This window comes from Onychostoma macrolepis, chromosome 20 (assembly GCF_012432095.1).
Source record: "Onychostoma macrolepis isolate SWU-2019 chromosome 20, ASM1243209v1, whole genome shotgun sequence".
NCBI lineage: Eukaryota > Metazoa > Chordata > Actinopteri > Cypriniformes > Cyprinidae > Onychostoma > Onychostoma macrolepis.
This window is the reverse complement of record NC_081174.1, coordinates 6,126,301-6,142,677: the sequence shown is the minus strand read 5'-3', so window position 1 is coordinate 6,142,677 and position 16,377 is coordinate 6,126,301. Positions and strand designations below refer to the sequence as shown.

Below are 16,377 nucleotides of genomic sequence, written 5' to 3'. Positions count from 1 at the left end.
TGCTCCATCTGGTTTTTATGCATTTTTATGTCACTTTAGAATTTTTTGTGTTCAAATTATTCATTCAATATAAATATCAGCATAATTATGAAATAAATGCTATTGCTGTCAAACGATTAAGCGCATACAAAATAAAAGTTTTGTTTACATAATATGTGTGTGTACGGTGTATATTTATTGTGCATATATAAATACGCACACATGCATGTATATATATTGAAGAATAATATGTTGTTTATACACTGTAAAAGTGAAAGTTGACTAAACTTAAAATTGAGAATTGCTGCCTTAAAATTATTAAGTACATAATAATAAAAAGAAAGTTAAGTGAACTTGACAATTCAATTAACTTATTTTTTTTTTAATTATCATTTACTTAAAAATTTTAAGGCAACGGGTTTCGTAAATTTTTTTTAAGTTAAGGCAACTTATCACTTTTTACAGTGTACGTTTAAAATATATATATTATAAATTATATGAATATGAATATATACATGGAAATATTTTCAAAATATATACTGTGTGTGTGTATTAATATATACATAATAAATATTCACAGTATACACACATATATTATAAATATATTATAAAATGCGATTAATATATATTAATATAAATACCTTTATTTATTTTAAAAACAAATAGTGGACAAAAATGTGGCTTTCCAAAATAAGTGTTTCAGACTGTAGTATGCATTGTTGTCACATGACCTTTTTCGCTTAATTCCAGTTGTTAATTTGCATTTAAATGCAATTTTGTATAAAAATATCTTAGTCCCGTCAAATAATGAATGCAGTTGATACTACTTTAGTTTCACCCATTACACTGGAAATAGAAGGTCAAGTTGATGCATTGTGGGATACAATATTTCACACGTTAAGCTCTTTTATAATGCTCATTTTGAAAACTTACACTGTAAAAAAAAATAAAAAAATAGTTGAGCCAACTTAAAATTTTAAGGCAACCAGCTTCAGCAGATTTTTGAGTTTTCTCAACTTGTCATTTTAAGTTTATACAACACAAATTTGAGAATCTCCCACAAAAATAAGTTGAGAAAACTCAAAAATCTGCTGAAGCTGGTTGCCTTAAAATTTTAAGTTGGCTCAACTATTTTTTTTTTTTTTACAGTGTAGTAGGGCATCCACTGAATCTATTCTGTATATGCAGAAAACATGCTTAATGTACACAGTATAATTTTTTTTCAGTATACATTTTTTTTACTTAATTTTCCACAGTATACAAGTTGGAATAGCACACTGTGATATAACACTCTTGCAGTATTTAGTATGTAAACTGTGCACAGTATGCAAATGTTATGCAAAGAATATCAGCCTGACCTACATATGCCAAAATGAACAGTACACAAGAGCTTACTGTGTGGAATATTGCATCCAATAACGCAAAGCACTCAATTTAACTTTCCATCTCCTTTTTGATGTATTATTTGACTATCCTGCCTAAGTTGAATCCTCTCACTAAATTAAACAAGGTCAGGTGTTGACAATGACTCTGTCCCAATTCAGGGACTGTGTCCTTTGAAGAACGCAGACTTCAAAGTCCACACCTTTTTGGCCACAAAGGTCGAATTGAATTGTTAAATGGTAAGAGTGGCAGTAATATTAGTACTGGACTTTTTAGAGAGTTGCATTCAATTGTCTAAAAACCAAGCAGGGTTCACAACCTGTCTAAATATGTTCACCTTGTTCCATTTATGTGCATAATAAAAAGTATAAACTAGCTATGAAATCACATCCTAGTAAGATTTTTTGTAACATTTGTGTCATTAGATATTCAAAACCTATTACCATGTTGACTGTAATGTCAAATTTTTAACTATAAAAAATGTTAATTCAACATTTTCTTTCAAACAAAAAAAGAACGTCTTTCAGAACAACAGAGATGTTGAAGAAGGGAATCTGCTTCTCTCTCTTCTCACCAAACTGTCCACAGTGGTTTGATTATATTCAGGTCAGGTGATTTGTCTAGTCTGGTCATAGATTGAAGCTCATCTTGGTCAGGGGTGTCCAAGCCTGTTCCCAGAGGGCCACTGTCCTGCCAGGTTTCGCTCCAACCCTATTAAACACACCTGAAACAACTAATCAAGGGGCTTATCCAAATGCCCACACTTGTGGCCTTTGCACTTAACCACTTGTCTACATACAGTACATGACGTATTTCCTGTATTTGGCCCAAGTGTTCAAGAGAGCACGCTCAAGATGAATGAGTGTACTTTTCATTACCCAATGGGACAAACTTATGGTGTTGTTAAACGCAAGTGTTTACAGAGCTATATTTTGATTTTCAATACTTTGCATTTTAAAATACACTTTTAAATGTCTGTTGAGTAGTCCCTCTTCTAATTAAGTGATAAAAAGCAAAATAAACATAGGCCTACTCATCTTTGCACAAATAAAATTTGCAACACTTTATGTTTTACTACCAAATCATATGTAATATAGTATGGATTTAGTGTGCGTTAAAGGGATAATTCACCCAAAAATGAAAATTCTGTTATTAATTACTCATCCACATGTCATTCCATAAGACATTCGTTCATCTTCAGAACACAAATTAAGATATTTTTGATGAAATCCGAGAGCTTTCTGACCCTCCATAGACAGCAAGGGAACTACCACGTTCAAGGCCCAGAAAGGTAGTAAGGACATTGTTAAAATAGTCCATGTGACATCAGTGGTCCAACTGCAATTTTATGAAGCTACAGAATATTTTTTGTGTGCAAAGAAAACAAAAGTAACGACTTTATTCAACAATTTCTTCTCTTTTGTGTCAGAATATGATGCACGGTCACAAGATGAGCAGAGAATGACACGGAAGAGAAGGTTTTATGATCACAACGGCATCTTTTTTTCACAATTTATCATCAGTATCTGTATAAATTACAGCTCTTTCATGGATGTTGGTTCTGTGAAGTTCTCTGTGGTTGGTTTTTGTGGAAACAGGGTCAGTATTGAGGTTTGCTTGTTTGGACACAATCTTTCTTAGTGGTTGACAGTCCCTATTATTCACCAACTCTTCTTCTATGCTGATGAAGTCTTGCCATGTTTTGTGTACACTACACAGTCATAAACATAAAGACTCCCAAGCTCCCATGATTTTTCCAATTTGGAAGTCTGACAAGTCATGCTTGTAGTAACTTCTTCTCAACACAGCTTATTACACTTCACAAACTAGAGAATACAGACAATGAAAAGATAAATACAAATTAGTGCCGTCAAACGATTAATCGCGATTAATCGCATTCAAAATAAACGTTTTTGTTTACATAATAAATGAGTGTGTGCTATGTATATTTATTATGTATATATTAATACACACGCATGTATATATTTAAGAAAAATATGTTATGTTTATATATTAAATATATTTATATATACCGGTAATATAAAATATAAATATATAAATGTAAATATTTTCAAAATATATGCTGTATGTGTGTGTGTTTATATATAGGCTACATAATAAATAAACACAGTACACATACATATATCGTGTAAACAAAAACTTTTATTTTGAATGCGATTAATCGCGATTAATCGTTTGACAGCACTAATACAAATGAAGTTTCACTGTAGACTACACAAATGAACCCCTATAATAACAATGGGTGTTCACATTATTTAGTTCAGCCCCTGTACGTTTAGCCTGTATGCTGTAGCTATAGCATGACTTCGTACTAATCTGAACAGAGATGCTCTGTTTTATATGCTATAGTGTCACCACTCACATTATTTGAATAGCATCCAGCACTAATTGGCATATAACTAATGGGAAGAACACTGAGTCCTTGCCCTGATCTGCCAGGAACAAACTGACAATGGGATTAAAAGTCACACATTCATGCTGAATATTGAGGAGATGAGTAACAGCCGTGTGGTGTTTTGGACACAGCTGCAGACCACAGATGATATTATGATATCGCACTGCTCACAGGTGTAACTTTCTTTAACTCGATATCTCAGAACATTTAATAGGATATTGTGTCAATGCTGATGCAGTTATACAGTGTCCTTTAGCAAAAGGGAGGTTACACTATAAAAAGTGATAAGTTGACATAACTTAAAAAAATTGAGGAAACCCATTGCCTTAAAGTTAATAAGTAAATAATAATAAAAAAAAAATAAGTTAAGTGAATTGTCAAGTTCACTTGACTTTTTTTTTTTATTATTATTATTTAATTAATAATTTTAAGGCAACGGGTTTCCTAAATTTTTTTAAGTTAAGTTAAGTCAACTTATCACTTTTTACAGTGAGATGCTCGTCTTCATTGTTTCCATATGAGGGTGTTTTACTGCTGTGCACTAAATCTCTAAATCTAAATCCACACCTCTGAGTTTGGGCCTAAGCACCTGTTCAGGAGATTGAGCTGGATTACTGTAATCTTTATTGAATGTGTCCACGTCACGTTGACCAGGGATTTTCCTGCTCAAAATCCAACAAGTGAAAGACAAGTGCAGTAGAGACTGTGGTAAAGGAGCCACTGCATGTGTTACTACTACAACTAGTGCACAGTTCTATGAAGAAATTAAAGATTTTATAAAAGGATAGTTCATCAAAAATGAAAATTCTGTCATTATTTACTGGTTTTTAATGAAACCTAAAAGAGCTTTCTATTCCTTCAATGAAAGTCCATTCTACCAAAACTTCCAAGCTTCAAAAAGTAATCCATACAAATCAGGAGATTTAATTACATGCTTCTAAAACACAATACAGTATTATTAAAATTAAACTAAAACTGTAAAACATTTTTGTGACTTGAATAATTCCTCTTAAATTGTCACTGAAGAATGAGGGTATGGGTCTCTCTTGACATGTTTAAGCTGATCTTTGCCCTCAACCCATCCCCCTCTTAAAGCAATATTAGGCTTCAGAGCTGTTCATAGCTCAGTGCAGCACTTCACTGGGTTTATTTGACAATATATTGTAAAGTCACTATATGACCATTAACACACACACACTCTCTCTCGTTTTTACTTGTTGTATTCAGTGTTGGGGGTAACGCATTACAAGTAACGTGAGTTACGTAATCAGATTACTTTTTTCAAGTAGCTAGTGAAAATATCTGAGTTACTTTTTCAAAAAAGTAACGCCAGTTACTTTGTTTTCCCATTTATTGAACAACAAGTCTCCTGTCCCCATACTGGGAGAGATCGGAAGTACAGAGGCGTTGTGTGTGCTGTGTGAACATGATGTTACTGTAGTTCTCGACTAAATGTGAATGTGCATTAATTCATCCCACTGGCAAAAACAGATTTAGTATTCATCAAAATGAATTAAAACAGTGAAATGCAAACTCAGAATATGACGCAAACCTGCAATAATTAAATATGTTAAATAACACGAATGTATCTAATCCCATTTTATTAACCAATGTCTGTGCTGCGGACCTTTGATGATCCAGTTCAACCATACTAATAAGCAAAAATGACTTTAGATAAACTAACAATTGTGCTTCATTGTTTTTTTTTATTGCTGAAGAGTGTTGAACCTTCTTCTCCTGCGTTCTACTGTACAGACGTGAATATACTTTTCCTTCAGCCTGAGGTTTATTCGTTACACTTTTTGGTGTGAAAGGGCTTTTACATTTGCTATAAAAAAACAATCAAGCCCTGCTCATATTTAAAAAGTAACGCGAAAGTAACGTAACACATTACTTTCCGTAAAAAGTAACTAAGTAACGTAATTAGTTACTTTTTTAGGGAGTAACACAATATTGTAATGCATTACTTTTAAAAGTAACTTTCCCCAACACTGGTCATTTAGTCATTTGGTTGGTTTTTTATAGTTTTATATATGCATGTATAGTTTTAATTTTTTTTTTTTTTATTGCTGTTTTTAATTTGAATACATCAAGTTAAACTAGATGAAAATGAAGAGTGTTGCCTTGGTGCATATATATATATATATATATTATTTTGTTTCAGTTTATTTTAATTTCAAGTAACAACATTTTTTGTATGGTTTTAATTTTAGTTTTAGTTAACTACAATCACATACCTGCTATATGACAACTGCGATACGGCGATATTTGTGGAGTTTTAGGTTTGACATTGTGTTTAAAATGTTCATTCTGTAACTTCACTTTTTTTTTACCTTTAGTAGTTCTTTTGCAAATGGTCCTTAGACAAATTATTAAATAAAGAATTCATTCTCTTAATTAATGATGTCATAATCAATGTCTGTCTGACAAATTGCTGTTAACATTATATGAACCTTATATGAACCAGCTGAGTTATTAAAATGATTTAGAACTCATACTAAAACCTCTGCTATTTTCTATCTCTGACTCTGATTTGTTGCTAGATATACTCCCTGACATTGTTTAGCAGTTGGCCTCTAAATACAGTACATAAGATATATTTTATAATATATTTAAAATCAATTGGAATAGTGCAGTAATATCAAGTATTTCAGACCATAATAGGGAGACTGATTCTGTTACCTCATGCACATGTGTATTTTAGCATGGAATGCTACAGTGCCCTCCATTAATAATGGCACCCTTGGTAAATATGAGCAAAGGCGGCTGTGAAAATATCTGCATTGTTTATCCTTTTGATCTTTTTTAATGATGCATTTATATAAAGTAAAACAATTGTGGGGAGAAAATCTCATGACGGAAATAAATGTTTTTCTCCAATGCATGTTGGTCACAATTATTGGCACCCCTAGAAATTCTTATGAGTAAAATATCTCTGAAGTATATTCCTATTCATATTTACATTTTTAGCACACCAGGGTGACTAGGAGCATGAAATTGTCCAGCCATGACTTCCTGTTCCACAGGATTATAAATATGAATAAACACAAGGCCAAATTCCCTTAATCATCCATCACAAGGAGTAAATATAAGAATATAGTTCTGATGTGCAGAACAAGATTGTTGAGCACCACAAAATAGAAAGTGGCTGTAAGAAAAGAGTTAAAGCACTGAAAATTCCCATTTCCACCACCAGTGTAATAATTAAGAGGTTCCAATCAACTAAAGATGTTAAAAATCTGCCTGGAAGAGGACGTGTGTCTATATTGTCCTAATGCAGATTGAGAGTTTGAGTGGCTAAAGATCACAGTTGGAGAACTGCAGGGATTAGTTGAGTCTTGGGGTCAGAAAGCCTAAAAAATTAGAAATAAATAAAAATCAAACAGCCCCTACATCATGTTGTTTGGGAGGGTGTCAAGAAAAATTCTCCTATAGCTCATCCCAAAACAAACTCCAGCATATTCAGCTGTCAGACACGACTGCAACTTCAAACGGGACTGGCTTCTATGGCCAGATAAAACTGAAAAAAAAAGAGCTTTTTGGTGCAAACAGGGATAAAAAGTACCCCGTGTCCACGGTTAAATGTACTTCTGGATCTTTAATGTTGTCGGCCTGTTTTTCTGCTGGAGGTCCTGAACATCTTGTTCAGATGCATGGCATCATGGATTCTATCAAATACCAACAGATAAAAAATCAAAACCTAACTGACTCTGTTAGAAATCTTATAATGGGCCGTGGTTGGATCTTCCACCAGGACAACAATCCAAAACAAACATCAAAATAAACACAAAAATGGGTCACTGACCACAAAATGAAGATTTTGCCATGGCCGTCCCAGTCCTCTGACCTGAACCCTATAGAAAATGAGTGGAGCTGTGAATCTGAAGGATCTGGAGATATTCTGGATGAAGGAATGGTCTCTGATCTCTTGTCAGGTGTTCTCCAAACTCTTCAGGCATTATAGGAGAAAACTCAGAGCTGTTATGTTGGGAAAAGGATGTTGCAATAATTGTGGCCAACATGAACTAGAGAAAGCATTTATTTCACAATAAGATTTTCCCCATACTTTCAGTTGTTTTACTTCAATGATAAGTTAGGATTTTGTGAATTTTTTTGAATGAAAGATCAAAAGGATAAACAATGCAGATTTATTTTCACAGCCACCTTTGCTCATATTTACCAAGGGTGCCGATATTAGTGGAGGGCACTGTATATTGACTGATCATCATCCAGGACCTTAACTATTTAGTTTTCATATCCTGTTGGCCTGTTGTAGCCTCATTTTCACTTTTCTAACTTGTAAACTTTACTGAAAATAATGACTGAATTGAATTTATGCTAAATTTGCCAAGATGGCATCTGAAAAACAATGCAGTATTCAAAGAATGACTTAAACTAATTTACTTTAATTTGAGAGCAGCCCAACCTTACATTCTCTACTTATTGGATAATTTCATTTCAGGCCTTATTTAGAATGCTATTTTACTCTTAAACAATACTGATCTATGAAACAGACAAACAGAGATCTTTCAGACCTGAACCAAACCCTATGTCAGGAACGACAACAAATACCAGAGTGTGATCAAGCACCAAAGATATTTAAAAACCTGTTCTGACTTGTGGACGTTCCACACTGACCTGTGTTTAGTCATAACAATCTTCAGATGGCAAAATACATTCAGCGTGGATTCAATATTTCCATTACATACACTGAAAAACAACACTGATTTAAAATATTTTTCTATCTGTAATTCATTTAAATTATATTTAGCACTTAATTCATAATTATTATTTTAAATGCTACTGCATCAGGTACAGTCATTGCCAAAAATATCTGCACCCTTGGTAAATATGATCAAAGAAGGCTGTGAAAATGAATCTGCATTGTTAATCCTTTTGATCTTTTATTTAAAAAAATCACAAAAGTCTAACCTTTCATTGGATAATAAGAATTTTAAATGGGGGGAAATAGCATCATGAAATAAATGTTTTTCTCTAATACACATTGGCCACAATTAACGGCACCCTTTTGTTCAATACTTTTTGAAACCTCCATTTGCCAGTTAAACAGCTCTAAATGTTCTCCTATAATGCCTGATGAGGTTCGAGAACACCTGACAAGAGATCAGAGACCATTCCTTCATCCAGAATCACTCCAGACCCTTTAGATTCCCAGAGCCATGTTGGTGCTGCTTCTCTTCAGTTCACTCATTTTCTACAGGGTTCAGGTCAGAGGACTGGAATGGCCAGCAGAAGCTTGGTTTTGCCAATAATTGTGTCCAACGTGTATTTGAGAAAAACATTTATTTCATAATGATATTTCCCCCATTTTCCAATGAAAGGTTAGATTTTTGTTAATTTTTTTAAATAAAAGATAAAAAGGATTAACAATGCAGATTAATTTTCACAGCCTTCTTTGATCATATTTAGCAAGGGTGCCGATATTTTTGGCCATGACTGTATATATATATATATTAGTGCTGGGCAACGATTCAAAGTTTTTGTTTGCATAATATATGTGTGTGTTCTGTGTATATTTATTATGTATATAAACACACACACATACAGTATATGTTTTGAAAATATTTACATGTATTTCCATGTCTATATTTATATTCATATAATTTATATTATAAATAAATATATTTAATATATAAACATAATTTTTTTCCTGAAATATATACATGCATGTGTGTGTGTTTACAGTATATATATATATATATATATATATATATATATATATATATATATACATACATACATACAGTGCCCTCCAAAAGTATTGGAACAGTGAAGACAAAATTGTTCTGTTGGCTGTGGAGTCAATATGATGAAAAGATGAATATGAGACAAAACTACAGAATGTCACATTTTATTATTAGCTGTTTCAACACATACATGTTTTACCAAATAAAAAGAACAGCACTTTTAGAGTTCATCCCACTCATTGATGTGAGCATAAGGCAGATATAAAAGATTAAAAGCTATTATTTAGTTGCAGATCCCTTGTGCGCAATCACAGCAGTGAGTCTGTGACCCATAAACATCTCCAGACTCTTGGTCTCATCCTTTGAAATACTTTTCCCAGCCTTTAATACAGCCAATTCCAATTGTTGCTTGTTTTGGGGAGTTTCTGCCTTTACTCTCCTCTTCAGCTGGTGAAATTCATGTTCAATCGGATTTAAATCTGGAGATTGACTAGGGAAATCTAAGACTTTCCTTTTCTTTGCCCTTATAAATTCCTTGACTGAACTGGCAGGGTGTTTTGGGTCATTGTCCTGATGCAATATGAAGCACTTCCCAATGAATCTGGTGGCATTTTCTTGAATATTGGTAGGCAAGATGGTTTTGTACCCTTCCAAATTCATTCTGCTACTGTCATCATACATTAAGTCATCAGTAAAGTTGAGAGGGCCTGTTCCAGAGGCAGCCATGCATGCCCATGCCATGACACCACCTCCACCATGCTTTACAGATGAGGCTGTATGCTTGGGATCATTGCAGTTCCCTTTTTTTCTCCACATTTTTGCTTTCCCATCACTTAGATAAAGGTTCATCTTTGTCTCATCGGTCTATAAACACAGTTCCAAAACTCTTCTGGCTCACCTTTGTGCTTTTTTGCAAACTCTAATCTTGTCTTTCTATTTTTGGAGCTGGTCAGAGGTTTGTATCTTGCTGTGTAGCCTCTGTTATTCTGTGTCAAAGTCTCCTGAGGACAGTAGATTGTCAGTTTTCTGGAAGTTGTTGGTGATTTTACAGACATGTCTTTTAGGGTTCATTTTCACAGCTTTTATGATTTGTCTGTCATCAACTACTGTTGTTTTCTCAGCCGATCAGGTCGTTGTTGGTTGCTGGTGGTTTCCAAAGTCTTGATTTCTCCATGCCCTTTGTTTTTACTATTGCTCTAATTGACTTCCTCTTTTCTTTTAGCATCCAATTTGCTTGCTTTTCTCTCAAAGTCAGCTCCCTCATCTTCATCCTGGTTTGTGTGTGTCATCATCGAATGCCAGATTCAGAATGCAGAAGTAATGCATATAACTGATACGACACATTCCCTGCTTTTAATATCTGAAGAATTAATGCAACAGGACACAGCTGATCACTTAGAAAGACCTGCGAGGCAACTGTTCCAATACTTATGCTCACATCAGATAGAGGGATAAAACTCTAAAAGTGCTGAACTTCTTAGCTGGTAAAACATCTATGTGTTGAATCACCCAATAATAAAATATGACATTCTGTAGTTTTGTCTCATATTCATCTTTCAATCATATTTGTAAATGTCTTGACTCCACAGCCAACAGAGCAATTTTGTCTTCACTGTTCCAATACTTTTGGAGGGCACTGTACATATACATATATATATATATATATATATATATATATACACTTATTATATGTGTGTGTGAAAATAAATATTACAAGGTTTTCATACCTTGAGATTGATACTGAAATCATCAATTATGAAAAGTACACGCTTCAAACTCAATGCTGTATACTAAATCTTTTCTGTTGCATTACTTCTTATGACCTTTAAACAGTGGTTTAAAAGTTATGAAATATGAAACAGCTTCAGTTTACATAAACATCTGATTTGTGCCAATGAAATGCCAATGAGGATTTTAGGCACCAATTTGAACCAATACCACAATGAAGCAAACACTGCCTTTAATTACCACAATCCCCCTTAGCTAAACCATTACAAAACATTCAGTTTCACAAGATTTATTCCCGGAGCTTCATCAGAACAAGTTGCACAAGTTCATACTGAAGGCCCACACTTCACATTTCTGTAACAGGGATAAATTACATCAGTAAGAAAGTCCATACATAAAGCACCCAATAAAAACAGATGGCATTCAGATCATTACAGTATCGTGTCGACACTAGTCCACAGGCATCTGTAGTATATTTGAGTTAACGTCTTCTCTCAGCAGAGCTAATTGAGGAATTTGACAAATGACCTCAGGAATGTGAAGCTGTGCCTTCAAAGTCTTTATAAACATACAGGATTGTATGTGAAGACAAATTACTGGTCTTGAATGGAGTTAGCTCAATATATAAGCACGACATAGAAGCACGTAAAAACTCATAACCATGTGGTAACCATAGTAAAGATAAACAATTTGCTCTCTATGACCTCATTTAGTTTCACTTAGACTTGCCAATGAATTCCTTTGTACAGAACATCTTGATCAAACAACATCTCCGAAGTAATGACAAGCAGTCTCTACATTTAACAAGGTAAACAGTTTTGTAATTCAAACTTTCTTCGCTGATGGCAAGGAGGACTTGAATCATTCATGAAGAAAGTTTTGCTTCAGTTCATAGAGCATCCATTTTTCACCCGGCCTCCTGGACTGAAGTTCTCGTGTTCCTCTAGACTACAGCATTGACAGATAGTCTTGTGAACAGACCTGCAGTGTTTTTAAAGCCTGGGCAACCCACGTCTCCAACAGCAAGCCACCACACACCGCCAGGAGAGACAGCCGCCGACTGCAGTTCAGAATCACTAAAACATGGAAAACACAAAGGAAATGCATTTTAAAAATGCCAAGTTCATAATGTACTCCACATATTTGTACACTTATTGACATATAGTCATAAAGGTTTGCAAGTGTTCTCTCTATAATATAATTTCATGCTTTATATTTTTCCCTGCATGTTGGTTGCACCACATGACAAGAATAGCAAGTCACTGAAATATGTGACCCTGGACCACAAAACCAGTCTTAAGTATAAATTTTTCATCAAGTGAGATTTATACAATCACATGAAAGCTGAATAAATAAGCTTTGATATATGGTTTGTTAGGATTGGACAATATTTGGCCGAGATGCAACTATTTGAAAATCTGGAATCTGAGGGTGCAAAAAAAATCTAAATATTGAGAAAATTGCCTTTAAAGTTGTCCAAATTATGCATATTACAAATCAAAAATGAAGTTTTGATATATTTACGGTAAGAAATTTACAAAATATCTTCATGGAACATGATCTTTACTTAATATCCTAATGATTTTTGGCATAAAAGAAAAATTGATAATTTTGACCCATACAATGTATTTTTGGCTATTGCTACAAATATACCCCAGCGACTTAAGACTGGTTTTGTGCTCCAGGGTCACACATCTATACTACACATTACAATACATCTTTCAGCTGTGTCCAGATGTGCTAAAGAACACTAACATTTGCCCACACTTCGATGATTTTTGATATTATTATATATTTTTAGAGAAATCACAATGTACCAGACTTACTTTATAGTTTTTGTTTGGTTACCAGAAAAGTTCAGCCAAAAATGAAAATATGCTTAAAAAAAAAAAAAAAAAAAGTACTCACCCTGAGACCACCCAAGTTGTAGTTAAGTTCATAGTGAATGGGTGCCATCAGAATAAGAGTAAAAACATCACAGTAATCCACACCACTCCAGTCCATCTATTAATGTCTCGTGAAGTGAAAAATTGTGTTTTTAAGAAACACATCCATCATTAAGGCTAGGCTATTTTGCTTTAAACCATAGCTTCTGGCCAAAATACCAGTCTATAAACCATAATAACATTTACTCCAGTGAAAAAGTCCATCCTCTGTTGTCCTCTCACAACAAAATTTGGAATGTTTTTGCTTATAAACAATGCTTGATCCGTGCATATTTCTCTCCTGATTCAGACCAGATCACTTATTCACGAATCTGTTTAAAGTTAAACACATCCTAATGATGGATTACAAACATTCAGCTTGTGGATCATTATGATGTTTTTATCAGCTGTTTGGACTCTCGTTCTGACGGCACCCATTCACCCCAGAGGATCTACTGGTGAGCAAGTGACGCAATGATAAATTTCTCCAAATCACATCTTGGATCTCCTGAGGGTGAGTACGTTTTCAGGCAATTTTCATTTTTATGTGTACTGTCCCTTTAAATACACTTAAATCAATGTTTTGTTGATATCCCTATAACAGCTTTGGTGAACCATCTGCACACAGGAACTGCTGGGGGTGGTTAGCACACCCGTGAAGACCTTACGCAAACAACGGCCCACTCTAAACAATACAATCCTCTGTGCGAACGAATATGTGTGGGAAAGAGAAAGTGTTTACTTTGGTTCTGATGTGGACTTTTCACTTTGCCTCTGGGTGTTTATGTGAATGAAAGAGAGTGTACGGTTATCCTGCGCTGCCTGCGAATGTGTTTAACATGTGTGGATTCCATAAAGGTTGATATTCACCTCTTATGGCTTGTGAATTGGAGGTCAGGACGAACAGTCGTATGAGGCTGAAGCACAGCGGGGAGAAATCGTGCTCCCAGATGACAGCTGGAATTAACAGCACTTTTCCGTAGCTGGACAGCAGAAGTGCCTTCAACAGCGGAGTGAGTTCTAGAGAGGAACCACAGCAGCGCTGCACCGTCCAGAGAATGAACAACACACCTGTGCAAAACACGGCCAACTCTAGAAAAACACAAAGAACACGGGAGAATTTCTGCCTTGTGACATTATTTGAATGATAATTATGTCCATTTTCCCCCAAATTCTCATTATGCTAAAGTGCAAAACATAGTTTCTCATTACTGTATTGCAACCTTTTGCATTACAGTTATAAGAATAATAACTAGTAGTACATTTATAATAATAATTTGCAAAATGAAAATGATATCATTATACGATATATTACAAAAATCATGTTGCAGCCACATGTTTAATTTTGGTACAGTACAGTAAGAAAATAATGCAATGTAAATAAGTACAAAAAGAACAAATCCTAATATAAACAGTAGTATTTTTTAGGAATTTAACACTTATATTGAGCAATTAAACTGATCAAAAAGGTGACAGCAAAGACTTGTATATAGTTACAAAAAAAAAAAAAGTCAGATAAATCAAATCAAAGCTGTTCTGAATCTCAAACAAAAAAAACATTGATAATAATAAGTAATGTTTTTATAAGCACAAAATCAGTATATTAGACCGATTTCTGGAGGATATGTGACACTGAGGACTGGAGTAATGATGCTGAAAATTCAGCTTTGCATCACAGGAATAAATTACATTTTATTATATATTTTAAACAGAAAAGAGTTATTTTAAATTGTAATGTTTCATATTTCATGTTTCAAATTCTGCCTTGGTGATCATAAGAGACTTCTTTAAAAAAATAATAATAACAATAATCCCACCTATCCCTAACTCTTGAGCAGTAGTTTATGTACTGTAAAAAACTTTTTTCTTTATTCTAAATGTTTTCCCCCTTTTGATTTCTTTAAGTGGAATTAAAGGGGACTAACCCTTTCCCATAAAACATTATCATCAATGGTAGTGTAAGCCTGCAGATCAGTCAGAATAGACCTTTCAGCAGATCACAGTAAAAATACTAGGGCTACAAACCCCTAAATCTTTCATAATACCTTCATAAAAATGCATAAGCTCTAAGCTACATTGTTACTCAACAACTCAATAAGTCCTTTTTAATAATCCTAATTAGCCAGTGCCTGACTTCATTACAAACAATGATTTACCCAGTGCAGCCAGTGCAAACATGCAGTAAAACTCCCACTCTTTAGTGTAACGGATGATATCAGCGGGGTCATTGCTGGGCTGGGACCCCTGCAGGAGGGACCAGCGCAGATACGCCTCACACAGCAGACAGAACACACACAGCTTCCAGTGGATCTACAGAGAGACAGGAACACAATACAATACTTTGTATGCTGTCTGGACTCGGCACGCAATATACAAACTTTATGCACGCATTTTATTTTTTCAAAGCTGTTAAAAAACTGAGTATAAAAGTTTTACTTACATTGATCTCAGTGTTGAAGAGGATATGTCTAAAGGCCTGGATTTTGCATAAAGTGGCATCTATCAGAACAATAACTGGATCATATTCAATGTATTTGTCAACTGGCTTTTTGCATGAACTCTGTAGAGAGAGAGAGAAAAAAAAAACATCAGTTAGTTTCAATTTTGAACGACAGTTTATGAATTGCAATTTTATAATTTGTATATACATATTTTTTCATGAAATATTTATTTTGGGTTTCATAAAGTAGGCTACTTACATTATTCTGAAAGCCATTAAATGCCTATAATATATTTCACATGCAGATATTTCGTGGAAGATGGCTTTTTTTTAAGGTGCTCGCTGTCAATAACGGGACAATATTTGTTGTAAATGAACTGTTTTCTTTGCTTCGGTTTTTTTTTTCTTTCTGGGCAATAATGGTGAAAATGCATAACTTTTTTCCCCAGCCAAAATAAAAGAGAGAAATACAGAAATAAATACAGCCGTGCTCTTCACTATGTGCATTAGTACCTCAGGCCTTGTGAGCATGCTAACCTCAACAGAACAGAGAAAACAAACTAAACTTGACTTCTTGAACTTGATACACTCACACATATTGTGATCTTCAGTATTCCGTTGCTGTAATCTCGATGCAGTTCGTTTGCATCTTCGTTACACTCGATGCATTTAAACAGTCCGGGTGCCATTCTCCATATGACAGCATGAAAACACGCCTACTGCTTCCTGAACCTCCATAAGAGGCGGGGCTTATCAGGCTACTGACGGGAAATGTAGTTCTTTTCTTCTCCGTCGCCA

At 34.3% G+C, this 16,377-nt stretch overlaps 1 protein-coding gene across 1 annotated transcript; it reads right to left on the bottom strand.

Moving 5' to 3' along the window:
- Positions 1 to 11,487: 11,487 nt before the first annotated feature.
- On the bottom strand, positions 11,488 to 16,331 carry arv1 (ARV1 homolog, fatty acid homeostasis modulator). Its single transcript, XM_058756258.1, has 5 exons — positions 16,173 to 16,331; positions 15,580 to 15,699; positions 15,296 to 15,449; positions 14,010 to 14,231; positions 11,488 to 12,290 (listed from the first exon to the last, which is right to left on the bottom strand). Exons 1-5 carry the CDS (start codon positions 16,266 to 16,268, stop codon positions 12,163 to 12,165), a joined length of 720 nt encoding a protein of 239 aa, XP_058612241.1. The 5' UTR covers positions 16,269 to 16,331; the 3' UTR covers positions 11,488 to 12,162.
- Positions 16,332 to 16,377: the final 46 nt, after the last annotated feature.

Bases quoted from the DNA above. Each gene is read 5' to 3' on its own strand.
- arv1 (XM_058756258.1), bottom strand. From the start codon at position 16,268: ATGGCACCCGGACTGTTTAAATGCATCGAGTGTAACGAAGATGCAAAC. The intron at 15,700-16,172 runs GTGAGTGTATCA...CTCTCTCTACAG, and splicing joins TACTGAAGATCACAATATGT to AGTTCATGCAAAAAGCCAGT. The intron at 15,450-15,579 runs GTAAGTAAAACT...GTCTCTCTGTAG, and splicing joins TCTTCAACACTGAGATCAAT to ATCCACTGGAAGCTGTGTGT.